General features: G+C 32.1%; 1 protein-coding gene across 2 annotated transcripts in view; it reads left to right on the forward strand.

The window, feature by feature from the left end:
- Positions 1 to 23184, forward strand: part of LOC127719372 (arf-GAP with coiled-coil, ANK repeat and PH domain-containing protein 2-like) — a 97754-nt gene that overhangs the window by 54199 nt on the left and 20371 nt on the right. For both annotated transcript variants that reach the window (XM_052225474.1, XM_052225473.1), the window contains 6 exons: positions 1167 to 1292; positions 2075 to 2239; positions 2822 to 3015; positions 4900 to 4914; positions 10318 to 10434; positions 15823 to 16058. In XM_052225474.1, the coding sequence (XP_052081434.1) occupies positions 1167 to 1292; positions 2075 to 2239; positions 2822 to 3015; positions 4900 to 4914; positions 10318 to 10434; positions 15823 to 16058 (853 nt within the window). The remainder of the gene's footprint in view (positions 1 to 1166; positions 1293 to 2074; positions 2240 to 2821; positions 3016 to 4899; positions 4915 to 10317; positions 10435 to 15822; positions 16059 to 23184) is intronic.

Here is a 23184-nt window from a genome sequence, read left to right on the forward strand (position 1 = left end):
AGTAACTGAACGCCGGTAAAACAAATGCAAATCCAGGAATAATATTCATTTCTGCATTAATGTTTGTTTGGTTTGAATTTAGTTGATGCTCATCATGATAATTTATATTGCTGTTAATAATAAAGATGTATTCATTCCTCTTGTTTTGTTTACTGTTCAAATGTTTGATTAGCCATGTGTTGTTTACGTAATGCATCAATGATTTTGTAGGGTATGACTAACAACCTATTGTTTGAGAAAAGCGAATATAAACCAATATGAACCTGAAAAATTTAAAGTCAATCAACACTTGATGAAAATATTTTTCACAGCATACATAACTCGGTGTTAAATGAGCATGTACACTTCATAATTCTTATTATATTGTGATGATTAAAGGATTAAAAAAATTAAGTGAAGCTAATCAATGTATTAAAATAACTAACTCCAACTCATTAGTGTCTTCTGTTTACCTATCACTGATAGTTTCCACACCTTTAGTAAATACAACTCTTTGTCTCTTAATTGGGGTTATCAATGGATTATATTGGCTTGTCAATCAATTTTGTAATTTTTGTTTACCTAAGACACTTTAATGAATAATATTTTGATTTTGGGAATGAATCTTAAAATTATTTTTTTATTATTATATGATTTATAAGCATTGAATTGATATCATGATATCACAATAATGACAAAATAACTCCGCTGAAAACATCCTTTCACATATTTGGTACATTGTTATCTCCTTTTCATTTTTGGTTCTTGGCTCTTCTTTTGGGTTTATAGGAAAACCATGTGACCATGAAAATCAATACACAAACCGGAAACAGTAGCATTTCAACACGAATTTGCAGAAAATGTATACCAAAGAACAAAAAAAACACAAAGACAGTATTGTAGTCATTTATTTTCAACAAAAACTTTTTATTTATTGATTTATGTAGGTTTGGCAATCAAAAACGTAGTTTTGACCAGGAAATTCACTCCTGACCACTTTTCTCAAGCTTGGATTTTTCCTCTGGTCGCTAGATCTCGTCTATTAGTCGGTCCCCCTCTCTGGATTATGAATTTTACTCCCAATTTTCCGACTAATAAGCGAGTAGGAACGGTAAATGAAATTAAAAACCATTTATTAAAGTGGACTATGTATATTTACTACACATATAAATTTCTTATAATTTCAGACGATTACAACAGTTATTCTCCATCCCTGGTAATGACCATTGTAGTGATTGTGGATCCCAAGATCCAAGATGGGCTAGTCTTAACCTTGGTATAACATTATGTATTGAATGTTCAGGAATTCACAGGTAGTATATTGTTTTAGTTGTCACAATCACAATTTTTGTTTTTCACCGAGATCTTGTTTTATTAGATTTTTGGTCTTATTAGACCAGGAGGATTGAAACAAAATGTTGTCATACCATTTAGTTAATTTGTACTCTCACATTTGACTTAATTAGTCATGAAGGAATAATTTTTCAACAAAGATTAACAAAATTTCTGTTTCATTACAGTTGTTCTGTATAGACATTTGTTTTATTATACTCCATTCAATGAGTAGGGAGCTATATTTCATTCACTCATCTCTCTGTCCTTTCGTTTGTCTTTTTGTCTGACAATTGTTTCTGTCACACTTTGTATCAGATACATTAGGCTTGACATTGATGAGTTGTAAAATGTTAGCTCTTTTCAGTTCTGTCAGAAACCTACTTCCTTTATGCTGATACTTTGAATTTTTCAACAGGTTGAATGAAGTTCAATGAACTTTTAAATTGTCACACTTTTTACAATTAATACTGAACATAATGGCTTCATATTTAGTCCACAGTTTATCAGTAATGAGTTGTAATGTGCCTGTGCTGTAACACCACTGTCACAGGTTAAGGGTAAGATTGAGTTAAACATGTTTAACCCTGCTACATTCTTTATGTGCCTGTCAAGTGATTTTTTTATCGCTACCTACTGTTTTCCAATACATTGAAAAAACAGATGGGTGTTTGCTTAGAAGAACAACATGAATATTCCTGTTTTTATATTCCAGTGTATCAATTATACATCTCCAAATTAACATAGTCATTGATAATTACAGAAGTTTTGGTGTTCACCTGTCCAAAGTAAGGTCCATAACTCTGGATGCCTGGGAACCAGAACAGTTAAAGGTTATGGCTGAGTTAGGAAACGACATTATTAATAGAATTTTTGAAAAGAATGTTGATGAAACCATAGCAACTAGGGCAACTGCAGAATGCAAAAGGTTTGTTTAGAAATCAAAGGTTTTTTTTTTGTAATTTTATTGTAATGAAATAGGATTATAGCAGAGTGTTTTTTATAAAAAAAGTTAATTTCAAGGTAACAGCAGCAATTGATAGAATGAAATATGGGCAAAATTATGTTCTCCAGATGTTATCATTTAAACCATATATTTTACTTTTACCAAACTTTGTTTGAGAATTCCCCATGGGATGAGTGGGATGAGGAAAACCCATACTTAATGTAGCATTTACTAATCCTAGGGTCGAGGCCACAGCAGCAATTGATGGCAAATTGTGTTTATTGATGATATCTTTTAAATCATATGTCCATCATTCACAAAACTTAGCTTGAGAATATCTCTTGAAAAGAAGTAGTCCACTGTAGAATTTTGAGATCAAAGGTCAAGGTCAGAATACCACACAAATTGTCAGCAGACTATAATGTATTCTTCACCAAACAAAACCAAAATAGTAACCAAATTAAAATCTGTTTCGTCTACTGTAAATCTATAAAAATTACAACTCTGCATCTGGAATATTTTATTAGCTTTATGGCTATTCCACATAGAAATTTGTATTTGCAGATCTATAAGGGAATCTTGGATAAAGGCAAAGTATGTTCAGAAAGCATTTGTAATGAAGTTACCTGGTCCTAAAACTACAGCAGGGAAGAAAATAAGAGGATGGAGTGTGAAGAAAAAGTTACGACGTTCTCCAGATAAAGTAACTGGGGACCAGTCCGATAATGAATTAGATGTTACCAGTGGATTAATGGAAGGTGATTATTGGTTATGATTTGGTCTTGACAATTTAGGCATTTTATTAAAGTTTTTGTTCGCTGAATACTTTTTTTCTCTTTAGCGATTTAGAATTGTCACATTCTCATTAACATGAAATACTTAATATTATGCTTAAAAAATGTTGTTTTTTTGTATGTGTGTGTGGGAAAGAGAAAAGTACCAACTAGGATTGATCAGTCTCCTAATAGCAAACCAATCTTTTTTCTAAGTGTTTCCTTGTCAAATAGAGTTATTCTTTTTAAATTTCAAATTAGATTTTCCAACTTTTAAACTTTCAATTTAACCTCTATACTTATTCTTGAATACTTACTTGTAATTTTACAAGGGTGTTTACTTTTAGGGAAATTCTTTCACATCTCTTTGTGTTGTGTTTAACCAACCATATATAGAATTCTAGCATAAATAAATGTTGAGAAAGAAGAATTTTTTACATCCATTAAATGTGAATTACTTACAAAATATTAATTTGACAATTAAAAATGTACTCATTCGGTCTTCTACTTTTGCATGCTTCAAAGTGCTTATTCAAATATAAGGCAGGAAAAAACCATTTTATGTAGACTATGTGGGCATGGACGTTTTTTGTTTGAATTGTTTTTGTTTCACATATAGGCTGTTCTAGCAACATATTAGTCCTATTTTGTACATCATTTATTTATTAATAGCTTTTTGCTGATTTTGAAATCCAATAAGCAGAATTATTTAAATAGCCAACGCTTAGCATTTGTTTAGTTGCAGAGGTGCATTGCTAAGTTGTGTATTGCATCATTGTTAATTTTAGTATACCCCCTGAGCATGGATTTTTTATCAGGGTTAAGGAGTTGGGTATAGTTGGCATAACATTCCATGAAAATTACTGTTTCTTATGTCAGCTGTAAAATAATTCATGTGTTGTATCACACCTTTTAGCGTAACAGAACATTTTGATTCCTGCATCAACCTGATTAAGCATGTAATTTTACTACCAGGTGTTAAATAACAGTCCATCTTTCAACCAATATAATCCTGCAGAATGTATAAAGCCCATTTTTCAAGGAAGGCAATGTATATTCATTTGTTTGTTCATTAATTTGCATTTTGCATTACCTACAACACGCCTTCAAACAGTGATCTAAACTGTTAATAGTTGGTTCACAGAACATCCTCTACTATTATTTAGAAGTTTATTCTTTTTTCTTATAGGGAGAAAAAAAGCCATGAATGAAATATGATAACATTATCAAATTCCATCTCATTGTAAAAAAAAAAAAAGAAGATATTTAAGCAGCTTTAATTTTAGTAGATTTTTCCCTCCCATTATGAAATTCTAGAATTCTCAACATTGCTTTAGCCAACCTGTACTAAGTTTACACCAATTAACTGAAATGTATGTAAAATAGTTGATGAATTTAAGTCTGATTGTAATTTTTTTATGTGAATATGAATAATTCCTTACTTTTAGAAATTTTGATTTTCTTTTATTCAGAAGTAATTTCTATCCATTATTATAGCCCTTATTACCACCATATCAGGAATATCTTGTGCTTATCTTGAAACTTGTTACTAGAATCATAAATCTAGTACTTTATGTAAAAAGCAGTTATTTCCCCTTGCTTGAAAGAGTTCATCAATTAGAATAACAAATGACTCTGATAATCTTCAAGTCAGTATTCGTGAGGGAACTTGTTTCAAGTTATAACAGTAGAACAAAATTTATGATTTTCTAAGTTTTAAAGAAGTTCTGCAGAATGGTTTTGTAAACTCAGTACAGGTTTTTGCCTCAGGTATTAATGTTGTTCACAATTTAATTATAATTTCTATTACTTGGATATATATATAGCACACTTATAGATAATAAACATTAGCTAAACTTAACCTTACAGGAAAAAATAATAAAGGTAAGTCACATGATTCCCTTCAGCCAACCATAGGCATTAGTACATCTTCTAATCAGATGCTTTTTTAGATCTTGCTTTGAGTGTGATATGGGTATCAGACTACTATAGTTTATTTTCTCTCTAATATAAATAATTGCTTACTAATATAACATGTTGTACTGGATTATAACTCATTCTGACATAAATGATGTTCTGCGAACATGCAGTCTTAACTGTGGTAAAATATTCAATAAACCACACTGTTGCCATATTATGTTAGTGATCTGCAGGCTGCGTCATTGCTATTCTGTTCTATTTTCGTATATATTTAAATGGAAAGAACAGATAGACTAAGTTATATCTAACACCAAATTATTCATTATGGGGCTCCAAAGTTTTTAAGACTGAAATTAAAAAGTCTATTAAAATTAATCACAATGGGTGCTACAGTTGCCTCCCTTGATGACATAATTCACTTCATTTCACTGTATTTGTCATGTGTACATTATCTTTCAGATGATTAAAAATAAGCCATATTTTAATACCTGGATACTACCATGAACTGCTCTGGAATAAATAAAATATCCCAGTGATTTTATTGCTGTTCTTTATTTTGACATTTTTAATCAGCCTTGTCTTCTTGAAATGGGGATATTAACCTGAGGCCTTTAGTTTGGAGAGGACATGGTGTGCAAGAATGCCCTTAAATGGTGAATTTGGACAAATTTTCTAGTTGTCTATTTCCTTTAAAAGTATAAAAGATTGTTAGAAACTCTAAAAACTAGAAATTATCAGCAATTCAAGAATTACAAAAAATGCTGATATGAATGAAACAGTTGGAAGACTCGTAATAGAAATATTGCCCTTAAATGACCTTTTAGACTAATTTTCTAGGTTTTTGCATATAAAAAAAATATAGGTAGAAAGTGTAAACATCAAAAGAGAGGCGAAAGATACCAAAGGGATATTCAAACTCATACTTGAAAAAACAAAATGACAATGCCAAGGCAAGAAACAAAAAAGACGGAAAGACAATCTAGTAGAATAGCAAAAATACCGAACTCCAAGGAAAATTCAAAACAGAAAGTCCCTTATCAAATGGCAAAATCAAAAGCTCAAACACATCAAATGAATGGAAAACAACTGTCATATTCCTGACTTGGTACAGGCATTTCCATATGTAGAAAATGGCAGATTAAACTAAGTTTTATAGCTAGCTAAACCTCTCAATTGTATGACAAAACACAACTGCGAAAACTAAAGACTGAGCCATGTGAACCCCACCAAAAACCAGGGGTGATCTCAGGTGCTCCAAAAATGATAAGTACTACAAGATTCAAGATATATTATCACATGTTAGGGATTTAGGATCTTAGTACACTCTTGTCATGCTGGACATTAAGAAAACAATCAGATTACAAGTTACCTGGCAGCTCAATCCCCCTAAGATGAATGCTGCCTGTAGCATCCTCAATCCCCCCAAGATCAATGCTGCCTGTAGCATTCTCCATCCCTCTAAGATAAATGCTGAGTGTAGCATCCTCAATCCCCCCAAAGATGAATGCTGCCTGTAGCATCCTCCATCCCCCTAAGATGAATGCTGCCTGTAGCATCCTCAATCCCCTAAGATGAATGCTGCCTGTAGCATCCTTAATCCCCCTAAGATGAATGCTGCATGTAGCATCCTCAATCCCCCTAAGATGAATGCTGCCTGTAGCATCCTCAATCCCCCTAAGATGAATGCTGCCTGTAGCATCCTCCATCCCTCTAAGACCTTAAGATGAATGCTGCCTGTAGAATCCTCAATCCCCCTAAGATGAATGCTGCCTGTAGCATCCTCAATCCCCGTCAGATGAATGCTGCCTGTAGCATCCTCAATCCCCCTAAGATGAATGCTGCCTGTAGCATCCTCAATCCCTCTAAGATAAATGCTGCCTATAGCATCCTCAATCCCCCTAAATTGAATGCTGCCTGTAGCATCCTCAATTCCCCTTAAGATGAATGCTGCCTGTAGCATCCTCAATGCCTCTAAGATGAATGCTGCCTGTAGCATCCTCAATCCCCCTTAAGATGAATGCTGCCTGTAGCATCCTCAATCCCTCTAAGATGAATGCTGCCTGTAGCATCCTCAATTCCCCTTAAGATGAATGCTGCCTGAAGCATCCTCAATCCCTCTAAGATGAATGCTGCCTGTAGCATCCTCAATCCCCCTTAAGATGAATGCTGCCTGTAGCATCCTCAATCCCCCTAAGATAAATGCTGCCTGTAGCATCCTCAATCCCCCTAAGATGAATGCTGCCTGTAGCATCCATTTTAGTGGTAATCTTTAATAGCAACATTTTGGGTGTAAAAATTTCTAATAGAATATTTCATCACTCATGCTAAGTTTAATTAAAGAAACCTCCAATTTGGATCTGGATCAACCACAATTATAAAAAAAAACCCAATTAAACCCATAGAATTTATTAGATCAAAGTTTTTCTGAATCATCTTTAGTATGGTAAAAAGTTTAATCAAAATAAACTAAAAGTGATAATTGCCCCCATTACTTAAATAAGGTAAAGATATAAAACACAAGTCTTGATGTTGCTTTTGTAGTTTCAAAGCTTTCTCTGGCGATAGAATTAACAACTTTACCATGTGATGAAATTAAACAAAGCTAGTGCTATTAGATATAGATATTAAGGAAGGCAGGAATAAGTTGATATATAAATAAATCAATAAAAGAGTATAATGGTTGAAACAATTTCTTTTCCGTATGTTTAATTTACTTTGATAATTAGCAATTTGTAGTGCATCACATCAACCTAATATGAAGTTAAACTTACATGAACTACCTGTGAAAGAGAGACTACTGTAAATTCAGAAATTATTGCGAGGTTTTTATTAATGCGAATAATACGACTAGGTTAGTATCGCAATAATAAGAACTCGCATTCTGATATCTTATACATATATCTGTATGCAGATTTTCCTGACATCGCAATAATTAATCTCGCATTTTTGTCCATTCTTCAAAAATCGCAATAATAAATGCACGCAATAATTTCTAAATTTACAGTATCAAAGTGAAAGACCTTTATTACAGTACCATGTTTTGAACATTATTTTACCCAAATCATACTCAGCAAGAACTAAAAAAGATTTCTATTCTACTAACATTCACTTCATATATATCATTTTATTCACTATTTTATTCATCTTCATGCATTAACCATAGAAATGAATCTTAAACACAACGAAAATTTTATGATCTTTTTTACAGTTTAGTAATATTAAAATTGTGACAAGAGTTGAAGTCAATAACTGAAAATATGCATTTGAACTAATATTCTTTCAGATATAATACTGTTATATATTTAGATTCTACCACTGCATTGAGTGTGATACAATATTTCTCCACTCTAGACAGTTAAATTTTCAAATTAAAAAGATGAGGCTTGCTGTGTGTTTTAAATATTTAAACTTCACTGTTGGGAGTGGAGAAATATCTTATTGCAAAAGATTTGGTGGTAGAATCTGTTTCTCTAATGATGTTTAGACGATACGCAGACAAACGTAATCCTTCTTTTCCAATGATCACCAATAAGATGTGTCCTTTCTATGTAACCTCATCAGGCATGGTCGCCTTTTTTTGTGACATTACAATAGGACGTTCAGAGGAACGCAAGAAAATTTTATATCATAATTGATTTTTGACCAATGAAGAACTGAGATCAAATGAACCACACATTGTCATGTGTATTATAGTTATAGTGTAGGTTTGATATACAAGAATGTGTAATATATGGTGGGATTTCACATGTTACTTTCTCATGTGTGTAATTATACTTGATATAATTTTGATGTGCAGGAACATTTAACATTTAATTGGTTTACACATGTTTATTTGTCATGTGTATAATAATTTTAGTGTAGGTTTGATGTACAATGTGTAATATATGGTGGGATTACACATGTTACTTTCTCATATGTGTAATTATACTTAGTATAGGGTTGATGTGCAGTAACGGTTAACATTAAATGGGTTTACATATGTTTGTCTGTCATTTGTATATTAATGATTAAAATTTTATGTGCTGTAATAGGATACATTCAATGGTATTACTCATATGTTTTGATTTGTAATGTGTAAAATGATATTAGTGAAGATTTTATGTGCTTGAAGAAACTGCCTTGGTGGTCTCACGGTAGTGTGGTTGCCTAGAATGCAGGTATCATGGGTTAGATCCACAGTTTAGTCAAACCATGACAATTGGTATTTGTTGCTTCTCAGCTGATGCTGAGCATAATAATTGATTAATTGTTGGTTGTTTAATGTCTATATATAGTGCTAAGCATAATAATGCATTAAGGAGTAAGAGCAAAGACTTGTTGGCTTAGAGTCAGAATAATGTGTCCAGTTAAGGTAACATGTCTTACTGAGAACTGTTTCCTTGTGACCTAGCTTGTCAAAAATGTTGCTCTGCATTCATGATAAGAACAAAGCAGGATTTATATGTTCTCATCCTAAATATACATTTTATTTTCCATTGGACATTGAACAGCCATCCATCAGCATAATTACCGAGTGCTGAAATATGTAACTTTCAATTGTGTTATAACACAAGTTGGTAACTTTTTTCAGCAACATGAATTTTGAGCTGTTATAAAGAGATTTATATACACATTACAATACATCTTTTCTTAAGGAAATAAAAATCCCTGGAAGTGATACTGTATTTTTTTTAACTATATTTAAACTTACTATTATTTGAAGGCATGAATATGCATGAAATTATTTTAACATTTTTTTTTTTATAATAGTACGTCTTCTTAAGACCTGGACAATTGTTTTGTCCTGTAGTTGTTTCTGAAAACAAATGTACATTTAAAAACTATTTTGTTTGAAATTGTAAAGGCTGTAAGTTGGTTAATTGATTAATGGGGAGTCTTTCTTTTAGAATTTCAAAAGGCCAGTTCACCCCGTTAGTAAAATAGTAAGAAAATATCATTTTATAACAACTTTATTGAACAATTAAACTTTGTTTTAATTTTGGCATGCATACCTAAACTCAAGATTTCTCCTGTACATTGTAGCAAGCAATGAAATAAATAAACATTTCAGATATATGGTTTAGTTCATCATTATAGGTTAATACATGCCTTTTTCTATATCTGCCCTGCTATAATCCCGATATCCTGATATCTGATTGAGGACTTTAGCAAGGGAAAGGCCAAATACTAATGACAAGAATTATTCATTGTTGGTTATCAATTAGCATGGTACAAATAAACCACAATCCTCTTGAATATTTATGAAATATTTGCCACTGGTGTTCAGCTAACTATCAATCAATCAAGAAAATGATGAAATTCACTAAACAGAATCCAGTATTATTCTTTAGAAAGCATATTTTGACGCAATGAATATTTTACTTTCAGCAGTGATGTCTGTTTCAACCAACAACGTATTAAATGATAGCGACAGTGGTATAGGAGCTAGTGCTTCAGATGTTATAGTCTTTGGTACAGATTTAGAACTACCTGATCTTGGTAGATGTAAGTTTATTACACTCCCCCCTCAATAGTCTTTTGTATAGGTTTAGAACTACCAGATCTTGGTAGATGTAAGTTTTTTACACTCCCCCCTCAATAGTCTTTTGTATAGGTTTAGAACTACCAGATCTTGGTAGATGTAAGTTTATTACACTCCCCCCTCAATAGTCTTTTGTATAGGTTTAGAACTACCAGATCTTGGTAGATGTAAGTTTTTTACACTCCCCCCTCAATAATCCTTTGTATAGGTTTAGAACTACCAGATCTTGGTAGATGTAAGTTTTTTACGCTCCCCCCTCAATAGTCCTTTGTATAGGTTTAGAACTACCAGATCTTGGTAGATGTAAGTTTATTACACTCCCCCCTCAATTGTCTTTTGGATAGGTTTAGAACTACCTGATCTTGGTAGATGTAAGTTTATTACACTCCCCCCTCAATCGTCTTTTGGATACGTTTAGAACTACCTGATCTTGGTAGATGTAAGTTTATAACACTCCCCCCTCAATAGTATTTTGTATAGGTTTAGAACTACCAGATCTTGGTTGATGTAAGTTTAATACACTCCCCCCTCTATAGTGTTTTGTATAGGTTTATAACTACCAGATCTTGGTCGATGCAAGTTTATTATTAACTGGGTTTTCTGAAGTCAATTTGATTATTGGTTTTTGGGTTGTATTGCATTCACCCAATGCTTTTCAAATTTTAATATACTGTTAAAGGGAAAATTCGCGATTTTTTACTTATCATCTTATTATGTTCATATTACCATAAAAAACATATTCACCAAGTTTTATCTGGATATGAACATTAATAAAGAAGAAAATTGGAAATTATTGATTTTATTTATTCGAACTTCCTGACTTCTGTGACGTAGTTTAAGTCTTTTTGCATGCCGGGAGTGGATAAATCTCATTTTAAGTCTTGTTCGTTAATCATCTAATAACGCGATTTAAAGCGCATCGACGACTTTTGGCGTAGCTATTAACCAACTAATAATTCAGAAAGAAAAGTGATCAGCCGTGCAACTTTAAAATTAAAATGTACGATTTATATTTTAAGGATTTATGATATATTTATAGTAATAAAAATAAATCATACAATAGAATGTTTTGATGTTTTTTCCCCGACGGATATGTTGAACAAACATATATAACGGATAGTGTAATAAAATACAAGTTTGTATTCTCACCTAATATTTCAGTCGATGATTTGTCTTACTATACAAATCCTTGCTTCGGTCTAGTATTGCGTAAATACAATGCATACATGTGTATTATACTGACACTACCTGGTAAAGGCGTGGTTAAATTCACGATAATTAAAAGATTAGCATTATGTAATTTCAATCTTTTGATCTTCACTAGAGTGTTGTTTGGCCTCAAGGGTTCACCGTTGCAGGTATGAAAAAAAAAGGATAAAACCGAAGTGCGGGTTTGAGACAGATTTTTTTAAATAATTATTTGGGGAGGAATATGGTGGCAAAATACCTGAATCGCTGTTAAAAAAATTTTTTATTTTAATATTTTGCGTTAGCTCAGTTTTTAAATAAATAGATTAGTATTTTGTTGTAACATCAAAATTCTGAATTACTTTCAATTAAATAATTTTATAAATAAAAATGGCCCACGAAACCATCGTATAAATCAAAACTGTACTATTTTGAATTATCATCGGTATAAACCTTGAATATTTAAATGTGCAGAGAAAATTATCAGTTACATTAATATAGTTTTGTTTGTCCAAAGTATCTACAATTACCTAATCGGGAATGCCTTTATTAAAATATTCTAAATCTCACAACGTATAAATACTTTAGCTATTTGACCAACGATGTTTAAAAAAAAATAACAGAATCAATCTAACGTCAACTTTCCTTTTTTAAATGGAGACAGACCGGCGGAATCAATTTTCAATGTGCCTTTCCCTCATTTATAAACCCACTATAAACCAGAGACATATCTACATATATATACGTCTGTTTAAACTGACAAGAATACGCCTAATGCGGACAAGCAACATATTCTTTAAATTTCTGTGATTTAATACCAAGAAACAAGGACGTATAACTAACAACTCTAATATACGTCCTTGCAAGAAAGTAGAAAATCCCGAAATTAATTTGATACTCAATATTTTTCCTGGAAAATATTCACATCCTCATTCGGTCTGAAAATGAAATAAGAATTTGGTATACAGAACATGCAGAAGTGTGGATGTCATAAAACCTTGTTATATCAGAAACCTTTATAAATGTGAACCTGTATACGTAAGACCTCATGGGACGTCACCTAACCACATACAGGTAATATACAAGTAGCTCTTTTAAACCCAGAAATGTCAAGGTTAATCACTACCGATAAAGAATGTACCGATGAAAAGAAAATTCTGATGATTGTAAAGCATGACCATTTATGATTTTAGAGGCGTCTTAGGTGGGGGATCGCCGGAACGATTTAAATTCTGACTAGATTTTTTTTCTCTGAATTTAAATCACTGAACTAAAAAAAAGGAGAAAACTACGTCCAAGAACAGAATTCTTCTTGTAAATTTGTAAATTCATAAATACAACGTTCTTATTTTATAACTTTCGATAGACTTGACCTCCAAACCCCCCACCCCCTTCTCCCAACCTGGGAACAGTATATCTTACAATGTATATATTCATGCAAAAATCAAAAAAAAAGGAGAAAAAAGAAATAGATGAACGGTAAGTCACATCAGATTCAGATATTTATATAGTTGATTGTCGTTAATTCGAGATATATATATGTCTCTGCGTTAACTTATAAAAATAACAGGAAAGTATAAACTTGAAATAGATTTATGATGAATACTATGCAAGGCAACTGTGACACCCCTTTTCATCACAGCGTACATGCATGTATTAAAATGACTGTCCGTTATTTCGATTAAGAATGACAATCCCACGTAAAATCCTATAGTTCATGGTGAGAATTTTTCTACCAGATATGCGACTTTTCGTATTTATATTTTCTCTTATATTACTCTCATTTAATATTTTATGCATAAGTGCAATATTAGGAATGGTTTATTCCCCCCACAAGCTAACTAAATAAATTAATCAACCATCTAGCTGACCAGACGTTAATACAACTACTATCAGTCTATCTGGAGAGAAGTTTCTTTATTTCTTCAAATAGGCTTTTTGGGGATCATTAGTGTACGTCCAGTGGCATACATATAATTACATGCATGTCGGAACAGGAAAATTGACATAAAGGTACTATTAGAACCATGTTCACATTATTATACATTATACCCAACAATTTTGATGGTGACGAATTTCTAAAAATGTTTGAAATAATCTAATTGAAATATAAATCTATGATTTTACTATGTCCATAACTTCGATGAACCAAAGCAAGTTAGATATCGCGACCTGTATTTAAATCAGATTGGTTCTGGATGTTTCTCTCGTATATTCAATATTCATGCATATATTCTAAATTGCGACTATCTATAGTACCGTAACTTTCTATCTAGGCGTATAAACCAATGATCGACAAGTGCGTTCATTTTGTTAAATCAATATTTGTATGTTTCAAAATGTCCATAATTATTGACAACGAGTATATACTTACATTTTCCCCATTTAAAATTTCCCGTGGAAAATATGTAAATAGATTTTTATTTTATCAAATCTTTTTTTGTAATTATTTAGATTTTCATAAATATCATTCTTTACACCAGAAATGTTATATATAAACAAGCGTATGATTTTAGTAATGACTAGTATATAACTATCGGACACGCAGGACAAATTTTAAGATGTATATTACACCTGATAGTTTCAAAATTGAAAGTTACAAATTATCGGCCGTGTACACTGATCAATTCCCTCAGAAGTGAAGTGATGCACGAACTTGCTTTATGTAATTGTGTAATTAATAAGAGTTTTAAAGCCCGACAGGAAATCGCTTGAATACCTGGAAGTGTCACCTCACAATACCTCTGGGAACAATTCCTTTAGCCATGCTGGTGATCAGATAAGGGAAGGGCCGAATTTATTTAAATAAATTTATTATATAAATGAATTATGAACAAACTAGATTTTCGAAAACAATTTTACACGGAACACTTATTTATGACTTTGAACTTTGACTTTTTAACTAATTTCCATTAAAATTTCTTGTTTCAAAAACTTAGTAAAAAAAAAGTTTCAAAACGGCAGACCATTGTACTAGTTATTTAAATAAAAAATATATATAATTACATTTTCTGTATCAAGTTAGTTAGGAAAGGTTGCACAACCATGTCTATTAGGTTTACGGACAGAAAGTCACAGGACATAAAGTCACAAATTTGATAGGACAAAAAGTCACAAATAATTTGTTGACAATTGTTTGAATATATAAGAGAAAGATCTTGAAATATTTTCTTTTTATTACATATATTCATTTTTATGTTTAGGAAATTGTTCATAAGCCTTGATAAATGAAAAATTATCAAATTTTAATCATGCAAAGGATATATTTCTTGGCACAATGAAGCCATTTAAGTACCAAGCCACTTTGACATTTTGTTTCATAACAATTATTTGATCATTATTGATATTTATTGAATAGATTTTAATTACAAAGTTGCTTCATATATAATAGTTCAAGAAAAAACAAAAATTTTATTTTTTAAATTAGTGTTTTCTTGTTTAAAGAAAAAAAATCTCAAAACTGAATTGTGACTTTTTGTCCTGTGACTTTTTGTCCGTGACTTTTTGTCTGTGACTTTTTGTCCTGTGACTTTCTGTCCTACATTCGTCTATTATAATCTCTTTTGTGCCCTGGGAAACTGTTTATACTTTCCTTGTCGGATAAAACAACCGTACGCTTGACAAGATTTCGACACTCAATTACGGCTACGTTAGGTTACTGCTTGTTTTGGTCCTTTGTGGTTTATAGATATATCGTGGTTTCTAAACCGGGAGGATGTCAAAATGGCCGCATGCGGGGAATTGATACTCTAAATTTAAAATCGATGGTGATCTCTTATTTCGCAGAATAAAACTTTAATATTTATGAATTTGTGCTTTTTCATACATAATGAACATAATATAAATTTTTCATTTTTTTGCGTAGTTTCCCTTTAATGATGACAAAACAGAGGATAAATTCAATATTGACGATATTCACTTTTGCCATTCAGGAGTTATGGTCCTTGATTGGTTGGAAAATAGCACTTTATGTTGTTATGTCCTGCAATAATTTGAAAACTATTATGCCAATGCTTTTCAACTTTTTATTGTTAAATAAGATATCATGTTATGGACACAATTTCTCTTGATATTTTTCATTAAAATAACTCAAAGCAAATACTTCATGAAAAAGTAAAACAAATATTTTCTATGCTTTAATTATTTATTTGAATGGTTTGTAGCAATAAGCATAGAAAGTTCCGATGAATCTGACACAGGCGTGGATGAAGGTGAAGACTCCCAGTCGACAACTTCCTGGGAAGATATGAGTAAACTGGATCCTAATATGCTACTATACAAGGCAGCTCAAGCTAGGAACCTGACTGTTATGTTGGAGGCACTAGCTAATGGAGCAGACCCTAACTGGGTGAATGAAGAGGAGGAAGGCAGAACTCCATTAATGAAAGCTGTTGAAACTGTACGTAATCATTACATATCTATTGCTTGTTTTTTATTACACTATATATGTTTTTGGATATTATCTATTGTACGTTTTTACGATTCTCCAAATTCATTACACCTCAAAAAATTATCTGTGTTATTTGTATTGGCAAAAGTTTATTGTAATATTAATCAAAACGATGTATACAGCACTTGTTTAAAAAGTCAGATATTGAAAGTAGATTTTAGAGATACAATTTCATTGGATCAACTGTTTTAAAATAATTTTGAATGATGAGATATTTGATTTTTTGAAATAATTAGATTTATTTACCACATGTATTGGTTGGTCTGTTATACAAATACCTTAACTTTTCACACTTGCTACTGATAAACACTTATTAATGGTGTGTTCAACATAGCTCTGTATTTCATTAGAATTATTAACCTCAGTTATACTACATAAGATGTACTGTTTATAGGGGTTCCATATTAACACATATTTAGCCATACTAACTGCACGAGTACATTGCAGGGTTAATGGTAACATTGGGGTTGTGCATTCGGAAGAGTATGAAGTTAAAAATGATTAATTCATGATACAAATAACAAAATAATTAAAAAATGTTTTATTTTGTCAGTTTGCATGAACAAAGTGATTCAAAATGGACATGTGTAAAGTTTATATTGGCAAAAATTTTATAAAGTGACCTTGCCGTTCGCATGTTACATATAGGTGGCATTACATATATAATAAACTATATATAAATGTATTATTTCTATATTGTATGTAACAGGGAAGTGATAAGGCAAGTAACATTCTCAGCTGACTCAGCATTAAAACCATTGCTTATTTTCTGTTGTTATAAACTGTCTGTTAACCTTGCTTCATTTAAACAAATTATAGACTTAGATCTGCTTCATTTGCTTATACAGGGGAGATAATCCAATGATACATAGGAGATAATCAAATGGTCAAAGTTGGAAATGATGAACTAGGCATTGACTTAATAAAATAACACTTGTCACTGGACATCAAGCAAGCAACAATTTATCAATCAATAAAGTACACTTTCCTTTTTTCAAGGATTTTTATACGACCGCAAAAACTTTTGCGGTCGTATATTGGTATGACGTCGGCATCGTCATCCGGCATCGTCGTCCGAAGACACATTGGTTTTCGCACTCTTACTTTAGTTTAAGTGAATGGATCTCTTTGAAATTTTACCAAAAGGTTCAATACCACAAAAGGAAGGTGGGGATTGATTTTGGGGGTTATGGTACCAATAGTTAAGGAATTAGGGGCCAAAAAGGGGCCAAAAATAAGCATTTTCTAGTTTCCAGACAATAACTGTGGAACGGTGTATGGATCTCTCTGAAATTATACTACAAGTTTCCATACCACAAAGGGATGGTTAGGATCTGCTATGGGGGGTTATGACTCAAACGGTTTAGGAATTAGGGGCAAAAAAGGGGGAAAAACAAGGTTGTCCTGGTTAATGGACAAATACTTAAGTACAAAACATAATTTAAAGCAGTGTAAGGGAGATAAACCAAATACATCATTGAAATTATCTCTCTTACACTGCTTTTAAATTATGTATAAAGTAATGGTTAATGAACAATTAAGATAATTTAAAACAGTGTAAGGGAGGTAATCCAAATACAACGTTTTGGTTACTTCCCTTACACTGCTTTTAAATTATGTTTAAAGAAATGCATATTTATAAAGGAAGACCAGTAAAAATATCTGCAAATGTTGCATCTTTTTTTTTTTACAAAAAAATCCATATGAAAAATTTGACACTATATTTTAAATTCTATTATAAAATTGATTAAGTTAGCACTATGGTAAATTTAAATGGGTAATTATGGTTGCAAACTCCATTGGAAATTTGAATTGAGATTATGACCATATCTTGAGGGAAAGAATTTTTTGGGGGAAAAAGGGGGGGGGGGGGGTTAAAAGAAATTGTGGGGGGTCAATTTTTTCTCATTTCAGATTTCAGAAATTAAAAAGAATTATTCTTCAAATATTTTTTTTTTTTCAAATTTCAAATATTGAAAAATTTCAAGAAGTAATCTTTAATTGCACAGTATGGCACATTAGATTTGTAAAATCTTTGACCACATTTATTTATTTGTTATGCCGAATCTAACCGTGTATTTAGATTTTTAATTTTGGGTCCAGTTTTCAAATTGGTCTACATTAAGGTCCAAAGGGTCCAAAATTAAACTTTGTTTGATTTTAACAAAAATTGAATATATGGGGTTCTTTGATATGCTTAATCTAACCATGTATTTAGATTTTTTATTTGTGGACCCCGCTATCAAATTGGTTCATATTGAGGTCAAAAGGGTCCAAAATTAAACTTCGTTTGATTTCATCAAAAATTGAATTATTGGGGTTCTTTGAAAAGCCAAATCTAACCGTGTATTTAAATTTTTAATTTTGGGTCCTGTTTTTTAAATTGGTCTACATTAAGGTCCAAAGGGTCCAAAATTAAACTTAGTTTGATTTTAACAAAAATTGAATTCTTGGGGTTCTTTGATATGCTGAATCTAAACATGTATTTAGATTTTTGATTATGGGCCCAGTTTTCAAGTTGGTCCAAATTGGGGTCCAAAATTAAACTTTGTTTGATTTCAACAAAAATTGAATATATGGGGTTCTTTGATATGCTGAATCTAACCATGTATTTAGATTTTTTATTTGTGGGCCCACTATCAAATTGGTTCATATTGAGGTCAAAAGGGTCCAAAATTAAACTTTGTTTGATTTCATCAAAAATTGAATTATTGGGGTTCTTTGATATGCCAAATCTAACCGTGTTTTTAGATTTTTAATTTTGGTTCCTGTTTTTTAAATTGGTCTACATTAAGGTCCAAAGGGTCCAAAATTAAACTTAGTTTGATTTTAACAAAAATTGAATTCTTGGGGTTCTTTGATATGCTGAATCTAAACATGTTTTTAGATTTTTGATTATGGGCCCAGTTTTCAAGTTGGTCCAAGTTGGGGTCCAAAATTAAACTTTTTTTTTATTTCAACAAAAATTGAATATATGGGGTTCTTTGATATGCTGAATCTAACTATGTATTTAGATTTTTTATTTGTGGGCCCCGCTATCAAATTGGTTCATATTGAGGTCAAAAGGGTCCAAAATTAAACTTTGTTTGATTTCATCAAAAATTGAATTATTGGGGTTCTTTGATATGCCAAATCTAACCGTGTATTTAGATTTTTAATTTTGGTTCCTGTTTTTTAAATTGGTCTACATTAAGGTCCAAAGGGTCCAAAATTAAACTTAGTTTGATTTTAACAAAAATTGAATTCTTGGGGTTCTTTGATATGCTGAATCTAAACATGTGTTTAGATTTTTGATTATGGGCCCAGTTTTCAAGTTGGTCCAAGTTGGGGTCCAAAATTAAACTTTTTTTTATTTCAACAAAAATTGAATATATGGGGTTCTTTGATATGCTGAATCTAACTATGTATTTAGATTTTTTATTTGTGGGCCCCGCTATCAAATTGGTTCATATTGAGGTCAAAAGGGTCCAAAATTAAACTTTGTTTGATTTCATCAAAAATTGAATTATTGGGGTTCTTTGATATTCCAAATCTAACCGTGTATTTAGATTTTTAATTTTGGGTCCCGTTTTTTTAAATTGGTCTACATAAAGGTCCAAAGGGTCCAAAATTAAACTTAGTTTGATTTTAACAAAAATTGAATTCTTGTGGTTCTTTGATATGCTGAATCTAAACGTGTTTAGATTTTTGATTATGGGCCCAGTTTTCAAGTTGGTCCAAGTTGGGGTCCAAAATTAAACTTTGTTTGATTTCAACAAAAATTGAATATAAGGGGTTCTTTGATATGCTGAATCTAACTATGTATTTAGATTTTTTATTTGTGGGCCCCGCTATCAAATTGGTTCATATTGAGGTCAAAAGGGTCCAAAATTAAACTTTGTTTGATTTCATCAAAAATTGAATTATTGGGGTTCTTTGATATTCCAAATCTAACCGTGTATTTAGATTTTTAATTTTGGGTCCCGTTTTTTAGCTCACCTGACCTGAAAGGTCAAGTGAGCTTTTCTCATCACTTTGCGTCCGTCGTCCTGCGTCCGTCGTCCATCGTCCGTCGTCCGTAAACTTTTACAAAAATCTTCTCCTCTGAAACTACTGGGCCAAATTTGACCAAACTTGGCCACAATCATCATTGGGGTATCTAGTTTAAAAAATGTGTCCGGTGACCCGGCCAACCAACCAAGATGGCCTCCATGGCTAAAAATAGAACATAGGGGTAAAATGTAGATTTTGGCATATATCTCTGAAACCAAAGCATTTAGAGCAAATCTGACATGGGGTAAAATTGTTTATCAGGTCAAGATCTATCTGCCCTGAAATTTTCAGATGAATCAGACAACCCGTTGTTGGGTTGCTGCCCCTGAATTGGTAATTTTAAGGAAATTTTGCCGTTTTTGGTTATTATCTTGAATATTATTATAGATAGAGATAAACTGAAAACAGCAATAATGTTCAGCAAAGTAAGATCTACAAATAAGTCAACATGACCAAAATGGTCAGTTGACCCCTTAAGGAGTAATTGCCCTTTATAGTCAATTTTTAACCATTTTTTGTAAATTTTTGTAATCTTTTACAAAAATCTTCTCCTCTGAAACTACTAAGACAAATTTAACCAAACTTGTCCACAATCATCATTAGAGTATCTAGTTTAAAAAATGTGTCCGATGACCCCGCCCGCAAACCAAGATGGCCGACATGGCTAAAAAATAGTACATAGGGTAAAATGCAGTTTTTGGCTCATATCTCTGAAACCAAAACATTAAGGGCAAATCTGATGAGGATAAAATTGTTCATTAGGTCAAGATCTATCTGCCCTGAAATTTTCAGACCAATCAGGCAACCCATTGTTGGGTTGCTGCCCCTGAATTGGTAATTTTAAGGAAATTTTGCCGTTTTTGGTTATTATCTTGAATATTATTATAGATAGAGATAAACTGTAAACAGCAATAATGTTCAGCAAAGTAAGATCTACAAATAAGTCAACATGACCAAAATGGTCAGTTGACCCCTTAAGGAGTTATTGCCCTTTATAGTCAATTTTTAACCATTTTTCGTAAATTTTTGTAATTTTTTACAAAAATCTTCTCCTCTGAAACTACTAAGACAAATTTAACCAAACTTGTCCACAATCATCATTAGAGTATCTAGTTTAAAAAATGTGTCCGATGACCCCGCCCGCAAACCAAGATGGCCGACATGGCTAAAAAATAGTACATAGGGTAAAATGCAGTTTTTGGCTCATATCTCTGAAACCAAAGCATTTAGAGCAAATCTGATGAGGATAAAATTGTTCATTAGGTCAAGATCTATCTGCCCTGAAATTTTCAGACCAATCAGGCAACCCGTTGTTGGGTTGCTGCCCCTGAATTGGTAATTTTAAGGAAATTTTGCCGTTTTTGGTTATTATCTTGAATATTATTATAGATAGAGATAAACTGAAAACAGCAATAATGTTCAGCAAAGTAAGATCTACAAATAAGTCAACATGACCAAAATGGTCAGTTGACCCCTTAAGGAGTAATTGCCCTTTATAGTCAATTTTTAACCATTTTTTGTAAATTTTTGTAATCTTTTACAAAAATCTTCTCCTCTGAAACTACTAAGACAAATTTAACCAAACTTGTCCACAATCATCATTAGAGTATCTAGTTTAAAAAATGTGTCCGATGACCCCGCCCGCAAACCAAGATGGCCGACATGGCTAAAAAATAGTACATAGGGTAAAATGCAGTTTTTGGCTCATATCTCTGAAACCAAAACATTAAGGGCAAATCTGATGAGGATAAAATTGTTCATTAGGTCAAGATCTATCTGCCCTGAAATTTTCAGACCAATCAGGCAACCCATTGTTGGGTTGCTGCCCCTGAATTGGTAATTTTAAGGAAATTTTGCCGTTTTTGGTTATTATCTTGAATATTATTATAGATAGAGATAAACTGTAAACAGCAATAATGTTCAGCAAAAGAAGATCTACAAATAAGTCAACATGACCAAAATGGTCAGTTGACCCCTTAAGGAGTTATTGCCCTTTATAGTCAATTTTTAACCATTTTTCGTAAATTTTTGTAATTTTTTACAAAAATCTTCTCCTCTGAAACTACTAAGACAAATTTAACCAAACTTGTCCACAATCATCATTAGAGTATCTAGTTTAAGAAATGTGTCTGATGACCCCGCCCGCAAACCAAGATGGCCGACATGGCTAAAAAATAGTACATAGGGTAAAATGCAGTTTTTGGCTCATATCTCTGAAACCAAAGCATTTAGAGCAAATCTGATGAGGATAAAATTGTTCATTAGGTCAAGATCTATCTGCCCTGAAATTTTCAGACCAATCAGGCAACCCGTTGTTGGGTTGCTGCCCCTGAATTGGTAATTTTAAGGAAATTTTGCCGTTTTTGGTTATTATCTTGAATATTATTATAGATAGAGATAAACTGTAATCAGCAATAATGTTCAGCAAAGTAAGATCTACAAATAAGTCAACATGACCAAAATGGTCAGTTGACCCCTTAAGGAGTTATTGCCCTTTATAGTCAATTTTTAACCATTTTTTGTAAATTTTTGTAATCTTTTACAAAAATCTTCTCCTCTGAAACTACTAAGACAAATTTAACCAAACTTGTCCACAATCATCATTAGAGTATCTAGTTTAAAAAATGTGTCCGATGACCCCGCCCGCAAACCAAGATGGCCGACATGGCTAAAAAATAGTACATAGGGTAAAATGCAGTTTTTGGCTCATATCTCTGAAACCAAAGCATTAAGGGCAAATCTGATGAGGATAAAATTGTTCATTAGGTCAAGATCTATCTGCCCTGAAATTTTCAGACCAATCAGGCAACCCTTTGTTGGGTTGCTGCCCCTGAATTGGTAATTTTAAGGAAATTTTGCCGTTTTTGGTTATTATCTTGAATATTATTATAGATAGAGATAAACTGTAAACAGCAATAATGTTCAGCAAAGTAAGATCTACAAATAAGTCAACATGACCAAAATGGTCAGTTGACCCCTTAAGGAGTTATTGCCCTTTATAGTCAATTTTTAACCATTTTTCGTAAATTTTTGTAATTTTTTA

Source organism: Mytilus californianus, unplaced genomic scaffold (assembly GCF_021869535.1).
Source record: "Mytilus californianus isolate M0D057914Y unplaced genomic scaffold, xbMytCali1.0.p SCAF_11, whole genome shotgun sequence".
In the NCBI taxonomy this organism is placed as follows: Eukaryota; Metazoa; Mollusca; class Bivalvia; order Mytilida; family Mytilidae; genus Mytilus; species Mytilus californianus.